The sequence below is a fragment of the Bactrocera neohumeralis genome, unplaced genomic scaffold, assembly GCF_024586455.1.
Source record: "Bactrocera neohumeralis isolate Rockhampton unplaced genomic scaffold, APGP_CSIRO_Bneo_wtdbg2-racon-allhic-juicebox.fasta_v2 cluster11, whole genome shotgun sequence".
Taxonomy (NCBI): Eukaryota; Metazoa; Arthropoda; class Insecta; order Diptera; family Tephritidae; genus Bactrocera; species Bactrocera neohumeralis.
The window spans coordinates 25,888,173-25,900,876 of record NW_026089624.1 but is presented as its reverse complement, the minus strand read 5'-3'; the positions used below and the strand labels follow the sequence as shown (position 1 = coordinate 25,900,876).

The following is a 12,704-nucleotide window of genomic DNA, read 5'->3' as shown; positions in this document are numbered from 1 at the left end:
ATTGCACGTTCTCGTAACCAATCATGGTTATTATAATTTTGAGCAATATTTGGAAAAACGCGATCAATGAGTTCTTCTTTTGATGATACAATTATTGAAAAATTATTCGGTAACGTGATAAACCCATTTTGATCACTTGCCATTTTTCCATCGCCAATCTTCAGCAATTGCTTTGAAAACTCACGTGTTGAAGAATCATTTTGAAGACGCACACGCATATTGGTCGTCAACGAAAGCACTTGTACGTGTGCCCACAAAAATGAACTTTTCAAACATGCATTAATTTCATCAGCTGGTGTTGATCTCGGAATAACAGGCAACGTTTGACGAAAATCACCAGATAACAATATTAATGCACCGCCAAACAGCTGTAAACTCCGTCTCAAATCTTGTAATGTTCGATTTAAGGCTTCCAAAGATTTTTATGGGCCATTGGACATTCGTCCCATAAAATAATGGATGTTTGTTGCAAGACTTTAGCCATTCCAGAACTCCTTGAAATATTGCATGTTGGTGGGCTACCAACATATGATAATGGTAAAATTGTTAAACGGCCGATATCATTCACATTTACATCATTGATTATTGCGTCACGCAAATGTATGTATTCCTCTGATCTTAATCGGGCTTGATTGTAACGGATGAAATTTAATCGCTCACTTTCAATTTTGGCGTACATATCGACGATATATTGATGCGAAAGTTGATTGCATCGCAAAATAAAATTTGTTTCTTGAGGGCGAATCATCAATCGGTACGAATAAAAATTCATCACACTGACTTTTTTGTTGATTCTTGACCTGCATTGCAAAAATTAATTAGCGAATGAAAATGATTTATAAATCATATTTAGCACATTTGCGTAAATTGCGGGAATTCCCGTCATTCATGTTTCCTTCAATAAAACAATTGCGGGAATTCCCGCGCTATTTGAATAGGGCTTTTCTACCGTCAAAAATGGTTCACTTCTTATCACTGCACATTTTTAGTGTTGGTATAGTCGTGAACTACCATCCCTGACAGGCCAACCGCAATTCAAACAAATTTAATTTGGGGAATCCCCATTCAAAGTTAACGTGCCAGTCATTTGTGGTTTGTTGAGGGGAAATTTCAATAAAACGAAATGCGGGAAATCCCGACAAAAGTGCATAGGAAATTCATGTGGTAATGGGGGGAATTCCCTAATTTTTTCTGACTATTTAAAAAAATTAACCTGTAGAAAAAAAGCGGGAATTCCCGCTCTTCAATTTTGTATGGAAAAATTCAGTGATTATCTGGCAGCCACCCACTAAATTCAAATGAACGCGAACGTGTTAAACAAAATAAAATGTATATGTACCAGTTGTTGGATTTATCATTGGTATGTTGATGTGATAGCCACGCCCCTCTCCAAAACAAAATGGGGTATTGCAATGCATCATAACAGCGATGGAGTTCTGAAATACGTTGTAAATTCTCATTTCTACGATACAAAACAATGTCTCGTGACTGAAACTGTTCGCCAACCACAACAATGGCTACTTCATCAATCGTTGGTGCATTGAATCGTCTGGTGTGCTCCCAATTGGTGTTTTATCGGCTTTTATTATGATTTTGTGGCCATCGGAGGGCATCCGTTCGAGTGCCACTTTAAACAATTTCACCAATTCATTGTGTTGATGAAAAAATGTTTGCAATTCATACACGATTGATCTTCTCGTATTCGTCGAAATTGCACAGCGCTTATTTAATTCACGATTCTCACCATCAATGAAATATATTTGCAAAAATTTATGATCACCATCTGGGAATGGTAACAAAGACCCAGCTGTTTGGTATATTTGACCTTGAATCTGTAACGGTCGAGAAATATATATAGATGATAACGGATCTTAATTTCTAAAAACATCGAACACAGGGACGGCACATAAATTAAAAATGATATTGCTAATTCCACACGAAGAAATCACCTTAAACGTCGGCATAAATCCATCTTTTATAATATTTGTAGCTCCAAAAGATGTCATTTGAAAGCATGAATTGTATTTTTGAATATTTAAGACGAAATGCTTTGACGTTGGCGAATTACCAAAAACCAATGAATGAAAAGGTTCTGGCGGAAGTTCTAGCACCGGTAATTTGACTTTCCCACCAGCACAACACATGCCAGGCGTTTCGTTTATGAATTTAAATGCTTTGCAATGTATACATTCTATATTCATCTGGCCAATGTAGGCATACATGCTGTAATCAATGGTGGCATCGTAATTGAAAGCCGCGTGTTCCACTTGACGTATATCATAAACGGACGTACGCCCACGACGGTTTCTTGGTGCTTCACTATTATCCAAGTGAGTTCTCCGTCTGTGTCGTTGTGTTTCCATTTCATTTCGTCGAACACGAACTTCTTCACTTTGTTTGACGTGAACGTCTGCCAATGTTTGGTCGTCTTGAACGTGGCATTCTTTCAGTACAGTGTATGACTAATTGAATGTAAAAGCAATACATTGAAAATTATTTCTAGAAAAAATTATACATTTAAATCAAACTTCAATGTGTGTGCGTGGCAATATGAATTCACATACACTCACACTGGACATAACCTCAATTGTGCAAATAAAGAAAACACTCACCGGAAAATAAGATCAAATTTAAATTGTGAAAATTAAGTAACGCTTAGCAATTGAACTATATATATAAAAATGAAGCAATTAAAATACAATTAAAAAAGAAACACACAAACTACCTCCTTATAGGTAGGAACGAACTCTAAAATTTTTGTGTCAATCGATTCGGCGGTTCTTGAGGTATAAGATTACCAAGGAAATGTAACTTCTTTTTATATATATAGATTTATAAAGAAATTAACAATCAAAAGTAATTAAAAACATTACTAGTGGTTTTTATAATTCATAAGTAATATATGTGCGTGAAAATGTATCCATAATTGGTTTGGTACAATGCACAACAAGTGAACATACACTAGCATATATCGAGAAATTTACAAAAAATTGCATTTTTTAAAGTGAATTTGTGCAAAAATTTGTCAACCGATTTTTATAAAATATGTTTTAAAATAAAGTTTGATAATTTACATACATTCGTGTTTAAAATTTTCAATTCGGTTGTCTCGTTTAGGTACAGTGAGCCAAAATTAACCGGCGCGATACTAAACCCAACCCATACTTTATTCCAAAACTCAAATTTTGTTTCAATATGAGTGCATGGTAACCGTAAAATATGACCACTTTATATCCAAAATTCATATTTAAAATATAATAATATATATGTATATCGTCCCCTAAAATACAAACCAATGTATCATAAAAAATAAATGGAAATCGCTGACTGATATAATATCCAAAAAATTAAACTACTTTGTATCCAAAACTCATATTTTAAATATAATAATATATATATCGTCACCTAAAATACAAACCAATGTATCATAGAAAATAAATGGAAATCGCTGACAGATATACTTTAGGGAAATGTTTAGTATCGCGCCGGCTTAGCTACCCCCCTCACGACCCCTTATCGGAAAGAGGAAGATTGGAACTTTTAATACAACCCCCCCCTCGACCCCGTAGAGCCCCTATAGACCTGTAGGGAGCCCTTTGAAAATGACCAAAAATCAGTGTTTTTGCTCATTTTTCCATACAAACTGAAACCAATGGAACCCAGCCAACATTTTTGTATAGACAATAATTCAAAATAAATAAACCAAAATGTTTCACTGCAATGTATATACATATTTAATTGCATCTATTAATGCTACAAATGGATCTTTTCCTTCTTTTTGAATAGATCGCCGCCACATATATTCGGCGATGACGTCGGCGAAGTTGGCGGTGTGATTATAATTGTCTTTGTAAAAAAAACGTTTCACTACGCGCCATTGCGACTCAATCCGCTGCGTATGAACCCCATCTTCCGAAACGAAAGGGTTGGTGTCGTCACTATGGTTCACTCTTTGGTGGACGTACCCAAAATTTGGTAATGCGTCATATGCCCGCCAGCAGTCCGTCCGAATTACGCTTCCTTCAGCCACGTGCTTCTGTATCAAAGGTATTAAAATGTCCGCCGTTCGAAGATTGTCAGGACATACTTCGAGGCGTATGTCCTCGCTACCATCTTCAATCATCTCAAGGACCCAGTGTCCCTCTACGCGCCTGCCTAAAATGTAAAAAAAAAATTTAATTAAATTAAATTCATTGTATAAAGAAATAGTATTACCTTTATTGTACTTTCGCCGACCAAATTTACTTTCGTCGATCTGAACAGTTTTTCCCGGACCACCAATTTTTCCTTGTTCATATTGGTGGTCCAACTGGTATATTACCACGACCTCTCGGCAATAACTATACCAGTCTGATATTGTTGCAGATGACAAAGTTTTCCCCTCATTAGTATAGTCCTCGCGCAAAACTTCTTCGCGGGACATACGACACGCAAAGCAGTACATCAAAAAATATACTCGAGGGACACTGAAGCGAACGTTTTCAAACCATGTCCCCATGGTTATTGAAACACGTGGCCTTTTTGTGCACGTGCCCCTGTAGCACACAAAATATCCAAATTTGCCCCCTTTCCGAATACTCTTTGGAAACTTGTGTACAGGGCACAATTGCTCTCTCGGTATTAAACCGTTTTCCTCTGCAAAACGGATTCCTTGGTCATGCGTGCGCAGCTCTTTGCCAACACGCATAAGGCTCCACTTAACCCGTGTGGACGGCGTTTCTAAAAAAAATAATATATTCCAATATTAGAATATCTTATTATTTATTATTATTACTCACCATTTGCAATTTCGCACATTGTTTTATAATATTTTTGTTTCCAATAAGGTTGAATAACAGAAAACGTATTTTGCATAACGCCAAATTTTAAAATATGGGTAAACATATGAAAAGTACCGTTATGCTTCCCAGCACACATATTAGATAGATAGGGTGTATCAGATTTTTTTCGCATAGAACTCCTTTTTGCGTGGACGGCCTTCGGTCGCGCTTCAAAAAAAATAACCCTGGTCGGACCAACACCCGAGTGTATCAGATTTTTTTCGCATAGAACACCTTTTGGCGTTGGCGGCCTTCGGCCGCGCTTCAAAAAAAATAACCCTGGTCGGTCCAACACCGGGGTGTATCAGATTTTTTTCGCATAGAACTCCTTTTTGCGTTGGCGGCCTTCGGCCGCGCTTCAAAAGAAATAACCCTGGCCGGTGCAACACCGGCTACGCCATCCACAGTATTTTAGCATTGAACACCTTTTCGCGTTCACTTCATACATTTATTGCTAACTGGGTTTAATTTATTCCCTTTTGTTCGTGCTTTCTCGGTAATTTGACAGTTGAAATTAGGCAGTCATTTTGGTTTTTCGCATTATTGAACTCAATGCAGAAAAAGGTGTATTTTATTTAAAGACTAGCTGACCCGGCAGCCGTTGTCCTGCCTGAAATTATGTGTTTTGAAATGAAAAGAGAGTTGAATTTATATGCATTGTGTTTAAAATCATTTATTTTCGATTTTTCCAAATTTTTTTTGATAAACAACATTTTTTGGTTTCTGTTTCGGTGCGTAAATGTACAGAGAGATGGTTTTCCAACTCGTGAGCACGCCACGTACATCCGGCCGTGTGAAAAACATAGCATTTCCAAATTTATGCCACATACTTCTAGCGACTATTCTTATGTCCTATTGATTCTCATCTCAAATGCAATTTTCACTGGAAACGAAATGCGTTGGAACTGATATGGGTACCATTTACAGTACGCAATGACTCAAATGAAGTTGAAATGCGTACATTATCCAATAGGAACCATTCATCGAAATGCATTATTTGAGAACACATCTGGATGTCAATCTACTGGTTGGCCTTCCTTTCTGCGTAATTTTGTTGCTGGCGGTGTTTCCACCGGCTGCACTATATTCTCTGGGTTGGAGTACACTCTTTGGCCATTCTCCAAATTAACTGCGAGATGCACAACAGTCGGAAAACGTTCATGAATTGCAAAAGTAAATATCCTACAAAGCGCTTTATTGCAGTTCGACCGTATCGTTCAAGACCAATAACCGCCATGTTGCATCCTTTGGTGACTTACTTGCAAATATATTTGATCGATTTCACCAAACTACAATATCAAACATTGACATGAGATTTGAATGTGAATTAGACAACAGTGGCGAATATAGTACGATCCATATGTTGTCAACTTCGATATTCACTACTCTAAGTTGTATGGTCGTCTGATGAGGGGGCTTCATTTTTGAATTTCAATGCATTGCAATGTGGACATACAATATTCATTAGTCCAATAGCAACAATTTGCTCTGAACTGTAATCAATTGCCACATTATAGCAGAATGCAGCTCTGTGGGGATTAAACACAACATTTCTTTGTTGATTTTGATTTCTTTGTAGTTCATTTCTTTGATTTGTTCTTATATTTCTTTGACCTGTCGTATTTCGAATTCTGCGGCCTAAGTTTGTACGTCTGGTTGGTGGCATTGTTAAAAACGAAAATCCAACTGAAAATAAAATGATCTCATATTTTTTCTGTTTAACCATGTATACCAAATTGTAGTATGGTGTAGTCAGCAAAAGTTACCAAAAATCGATATAAGGTGAATTTAACTTACCGTGATTAATAAAAACTTATTAGCAAACAAAAAACTTCTTAGTCTTTAAAACAAAACGAACTTTATCAAAAACTTAATAAAATTTACATGAAAACAGATTACCACAATTTTTTTTTTTTAATTGAATGACGTTGACATTTAAATTGAATTACGTTTACATTCGTTACGCGCGTTTTTTAAAATATGCAAAATGAAATGTATATTTTTCAAACTTTCTGAGAGATTTTTTTAATTTTTTTTTCCATAAGAACCTTGTACAGAGTATTAGAAAACTACAAAAAAAAATCAGCCAAATCGGTTCAGCCACTCACGCGTGATGCCGTGACAATGCATGCGTTGTCCTGCGTGAAATTATGTGTTTTGATATGAAAAAAAAGTTGAATTTACGTTGTGTTAAAAATCATTTATTTTCGATTTTTCTTAATTTTTTTCAATGTAACGCAGTTTGATAAGCAACATTTTTTGGTTTCTATTCCGGTGCGTAAATGTACAGAGAAGATGGTTTTCCAACTCGGGAAAACGCCACGTTTAATGTGCGCGTACCCATGCAATCGTAGTTACGATAATTTGGCCAATTTGGCATAAACATTCGTGATGAGTTCATATTTCGTTGAAGTGAATTGACAAAATGGAGGTGGAATTGATATCAAACCACTGGAACCGAAATTTGCCTTTTTCCAATTCTTAACGAATACGATGTAAAATGTCTTCGGCAATGTACTTTTGTTCGTGTTCCATAATTGACGCGGATTTGAAGGCTGATACATATGTCGAAATGACCATCGCGAAAAGTGTGCGCAATGACTCAAATCAAACTGAACGACGTACATTTATTAATAGCAACCGAAGGTATTAGCAATCGTAGTTTTTCGGGTGGATTATGTAAATTCGTTCTAAGGAATTAGTTGAGAACACACCTGGATGTCAATCTATTGGTTGGCCTTGTTTTCTGCGTACCTATTTCTTCGGCGATGCATTTCATGCATAATATCAAGGCGTTTCCAAATAGAGCAATGTTCTCACAAACGAATCACTGACGCCAGTTGAGAAAAAACTCGTCAATGTAAATTTTGTTGTTGGAAGTGTTTCCGCTGGCGTACTGTATTCTCTGGGTTGAAAAACACTCTTTAGCCATTCTCCAAATGGACTGCGAAACGCACAACAGTCGGAAAAGTCGATTTCACCAAACTACAATATCAAACATTGGCATGAGTTTTGAATGTGAATTAGACAAAATTGGCGAATACGGTACGATCCATATGTTGTCGACTTCGATATTCACTACTCTAAGTTGAATGGTAAATGTCCTGCCATTGTCATCTGATGAGCTACGACGATAGAGTGAATATCCATCATTTCCAGTTTGCGTTTCCGAAAGAAAAGCACGTGGATAGTGTTTCGTGCATTTATTGCAAGTGGGATTGTGGTGTCCGCAAGGTTCATGAACCATATTGGTTTTCATCACTTCGTAGAATAATGGACCTTTCTCTGCATGAGGAATTTCCGCAGAAATGATTTCATCAATTTGATCTGGTGTAACCACCATCCACCATCCACCATTCAAATAAGAATGTGTGCGTGCGGCAAACCTCTTTTTTGCAACTCAACAGAGTACATCCAGCATCTGACTGCACCATACTTGTATATACATACGTTGCTTCAAGATAAAGTCCATCCTTGTTTGAAAAATCTTGATGACTTAATTCCACACATATGTCATCACATCCTGGGAGTCTCATGTAGTTCATGTGTCTTGGGCTGCCATACGTTGATGACAAAAAGAACGCCGACCGATATTAGCGCGATGTCTTCGTTGCTTGGTAACAAATTTCAATCTGTAATTGATCACTTCGTTTGAAACACACATAAATTTTTCACTGAATAATTTTCAAAAATTTTTCTTTTAAATAGCCGGAATAAAAAAGCAAGCGACCGAAATTGAACGATTCAAATAATTTACAAATCAAAATATTGAAAAACAAAACAAAAAAGAATTGTATGAAAAGTCACTTTTTGAAAATTTCCAATTTTTCGACTTTTCCTTATGAAAAGTATATGTTTTTTTTTATATCTAACCCTTTCCAGATCCACAGCGAACAACTTCTGATTTCATGAAGATTGGTTCCGCCGTTCTCGAGCGTTAGCGTTACTAACAAACAAACAATCATTTTTACTTACATATGTATGTATGTGCATATGTACATATATACAAAATAAAGCATTTGTATGGGAAAAAGAAACTTTCGTAATTTTTTCTTACATAAGAACCTTCTCCTAATGATAACAAATACAACAAAAAAACAATCAGCTGTTTTCAGGGATGCCGTTTTCCAAAGGCAACTTTTATATAATTCGTAATTTTTTGTATCCATAATTGGTTTGGTACATAAGAACCTTCTCAAAAATAGCATAATAATAAAAATTTGTGAACAAAAAATACAACAAAAACCCATACTTTATTCCAAAACTCAGTTTCCAAATCGGTTCAGCCATTCACGCGTGATGCATGTCTTTCGTGACAACGAAAATACGGTTTCATTTTTATATATAAGAATGGCATCTGGGCCTCAAATTATCGAGGCGAATCGTTTCGCCGTCTTCGATACAGGACCTGGTAAAAAAAAACGTAAAACTGGTAACAGTTTTTCGGTTATGGATTTTCCAGAACTCCCAGATATAAAAGTTGACGACCCCAAATTTGTAGTGATGGAAGCTAGTGACTCGGCCAAACCCCTTTCCTACTATTCCTGCTTTGCCATTTATCGTGCCATTAAGCAAATTAGTGATTACGTTCACTCCATATCTACCCTTCGAGATGGTAAACTACTTCTGCTTGTCAAGAATAACGATATTGCAAAAAAATTCCTGAAATTAAAAGAACTGCCGAACATTTGTTCAATATCAGCCACTCTACACGAGTCTCTCAACCAAGTAAAAGGAACGATATTTGCTCCATTTCTAAACAACGTTTCAGAGGAGGAGATAGTAAATGAGCTCAGCCCTCAAGGCGACGTGTCAGTATTTAAATTTAATAAGTTTATTGAAGGAAAACCGCACCCCTCGGGGGTTTTGTTACTAACCTTCAACCTCTACAAGTTACCTAATAAATGCGCTACAAAAATTGCCAACTTCTTGGTCATACAGCAAAGCGCTGTAATCGTTCCCCTCTTTGTGTTAATTGCTCACTCCCCCCCATGCCCCATCTGATTGCGAACGCATTTTTTGCATCAACTGCTTCCAACAACACGCATCATCCTCCAAAGGCTGTACCAAATTCTTACAAGCAAAGGAGATGATAAAAATTTAAACAATAAAAAAATGTTCAATGCGCGAAGCAATAAAAATCCATAAAGAACAAACAACACCAGCTTTTCTTTCCAATAACACATATGCTTCAATAGCGTCCAATTCCAACAAAAATATCGAGACAACAAACACTAACGTTGACTCTTCCACCACCATAAACACTAACAACATTAGTTCTCCCAGCAACACTCAAAGATCAAGTTCACCAAAAATCACCAAAAATAGCATTTAATCAAAAAAATCTCCTTTACAGCAAACCAATATTTCCAAATCGCCCATAGTGGAATCCACTCAAGCATTAGAAAGGGACATTTCAACGACTCTACGGACAAACGGAACTAACCTCTCTCGCCGCTCCATAAACTCTGATAGTCCACCAAGACTATCTGCCTGTAATGATCTCACCACAAACCGCACCACTAATAATAGCCCACCTCTTTCTCAATACAAGCCATCCACTCAAACGACTTCACCATACCAATCAAACCCACCACTCTCTCCGTCTTCTCAATTCCAATCCCTACCTTTCGAACCTCTTCCATCCCTTTCTCTAGTTCTTTCCAACACTCAAGAATTAATTATATCCGAAGATGGAATTTAATACAAACGATATCCGAACATACTATTTACAGATAAACAAATAATTTTTTTTTCTCTCTGTCTTATTAATGACGCTTAAAATCATCCAGTGGAACATAAACGGGTACAACAACAATTATGATGAACTCTTATCTTATATATAAAAATGAAACCGTTTTCGTTGTCACGGCATCACGCGTGAATGGCTGAACCGATTTGGCTGATTGTTTTTTTGTTGTATTTGTTATCATTAGGAGAAGGTTCTTATGTAAGAAAAAATTACGAAAGTTGCCGGAAAAGCCCTAAAACAGCCCTTTTCTTTTTCCCATACAAATGCTTTATTTTGTATATATGTACATATGCACATACATACATATGTACATAAGTAAAAATGATTGTTTGTTTGTTAGTAACGCTAACGCTCGAGAACGGCGGAACCAATCTTCATGAAATCAGAAGTTGTTCGCTGTGGATCTGGAAAGGGTCAGATATAAAAAAAAACATATACTTTTCATAAGGAAAAGTCGAAAAATTGGATATTTCCAAAAAGTGACTTTTCATACAATTCTTTTTTGTTTTGTTTTTCAATATTTTGATTTGTAAATTATTTGAATCGTTCAATTTCGGTCGCTTGCTTTTTTATTCCGGCTATTTAAAAGAAAAATTATTGAAAATTATTCAGTGAAAAATTTATGTGTGTTTCAAACGAAGTGATCAATTACAGATTGAAATTTGTTACCAAGCAACGAAGACATCGCGCTAATATCGGTCGGCGTTCTTTTTGTCATCAACGTATGGCAGCCCAAGACACATGAACTACATGAGACTCCCAGGATGTGATGACATATGTGTGGAATTAAGTCATCAAGATTTTTCAAACAAGGATGGACTTTATCTTGAAGCAACGTATGTATATACAAGTATGGTGCAGTCAGATGCTGGATGTACTCTGTTGAGTTGCAAAAAAGAGGTTTGCCGCACGCACACATTCTTATTTGAATGGTGGATGGTGGATGGTGGTTACACCAGATCAAATTGATGAAATCATTTCTGCGGAAATTCCTCATGCAGAGAAAGGTCCATTATTCTACGAAGTGATGAAAACCAATATGGTTCATGAACCTTGCGGACACCACAATCCCACTTGCAATAAATGCACGAAACACTATCCACGTGCTTTTCTTTCGGAAACGCAAACTGGAAATGATGGATATTCACTCTATCGTCGTAGCTCATCAGACGACAATGGCAGGACATTTACCATTCAACTTAGAGTAGTGAATATCGAAGTCGACAACATATGGATCGTACCGTATTCGCCAATTTTGTCTAATTCACATTCAAAACTCATGCCAATGTTTGATATTGTAGTTTGGTGAAATCGACTTTTCCGACTGTTGTGCGTTTCGCAGTCCATTTGGAGAATGGCTAAAGAGTGTTTTTCAACCCAGAGAATACAGTACGCCAGCGGAAACACTTCCAACAACAAAATTTACATTGACGAGTTTTTTCTCAACTGGCGTCAGTGATTCGTTTGTGAGAACATTGCTCTATTTGGAAACGCCTTGATATTATGCATGGAATGCATCGCCGAAGAAATAAGTACGCAGAGAGCAAGGCCAACCAATAGATTGACATCCAGGTGTGTTCTCAACTAATTCCTTAGAACGAATTTACATAATCCACCCGAAAAACTACGATTGCTAATACCTTCGGTTGCTATTAATAAATGTACGTCGTTCAGTTTCATTTGAGTCATTGCGCACACTTTTCGCGATGGTCATTTCGACATATGTATCAGCCTTCAAATCCGCGTCAATTATGGAACACGAACAAAAGTACATTACCGAAGACATTTTACATCGTATTCGTTAAGAATTGGAAAAAGGCAAATTTCGGTTCCAGTGGTTTGATATCAATTCCACCTCCCTTTTGTCAATTCACTTCAACGAAATATGAACTCATCTCGAATGTTTATGCCAAATTGGACAAATTATCGTAACTACGATTGCATGGGTACGCGCACATTAAACGTGGCGTTTTTCCGAGTTGGAAAACCATCTTCTCTGTACATTTACGCACCGAAATAGAAACCAAAAAATGTTGCTTATCAAACTGCGTTACATTGAAAAAAATTAAGAAAAATCGAAAATAAATGATTTTTAACACAACGTAAATTCAACTTTTTTTTTCATATCAAAA

At 36.6% G+C, this 12,704-nt stretch overlaps 1 protein-coding gene across 1 annotated transcript; it reads right to left on the bottom strand.

The window, feature by feature from the left end:
* Positions 1–2,630: 2,630 nt before the first annotated feature.
* LOC126766077 (uncharacterized) lies at positions 2,631–4,797 on the bottom strand. Its single transcript, XM_050483777.1, has 4 exons — positions 4,779–4,797; positions 4,216–4,719; positions 3,966–4,155; positions 2,631–2,667 (listed from the first exon to the last, which is right to left on the bottom strand). Exons 1-4 carry the CDS (start codon positions 4,795–4,797, stop codon positions 2,631–2,633), a joined length of 750 nt encoding a protein of 249 aa, XP_050339734.1.
* Between the last annotated feature and the right edge of the window lie 7,907 nt (positions 4,798–12,704).

Bases quoted from the DNA above. Each gene is read 5' to 3' on its own strand.
- LOC126766077 (XM_050483777.1), bottom strand. The intron at 4,156-4,215 runs GTAATACTATTT...TTTACATTTTAG, and splicing joins TCGGCGAAAGTACAATAAAG to GCAGGCGCGTAGAGGGACAC. The intron at 2,668-3,965 runs GTACGTCCACCA...TTATATATATAG, and splicing joins GACGCATTACCAAATTTTGG to TTCAATTGCTAAGCGTTACT.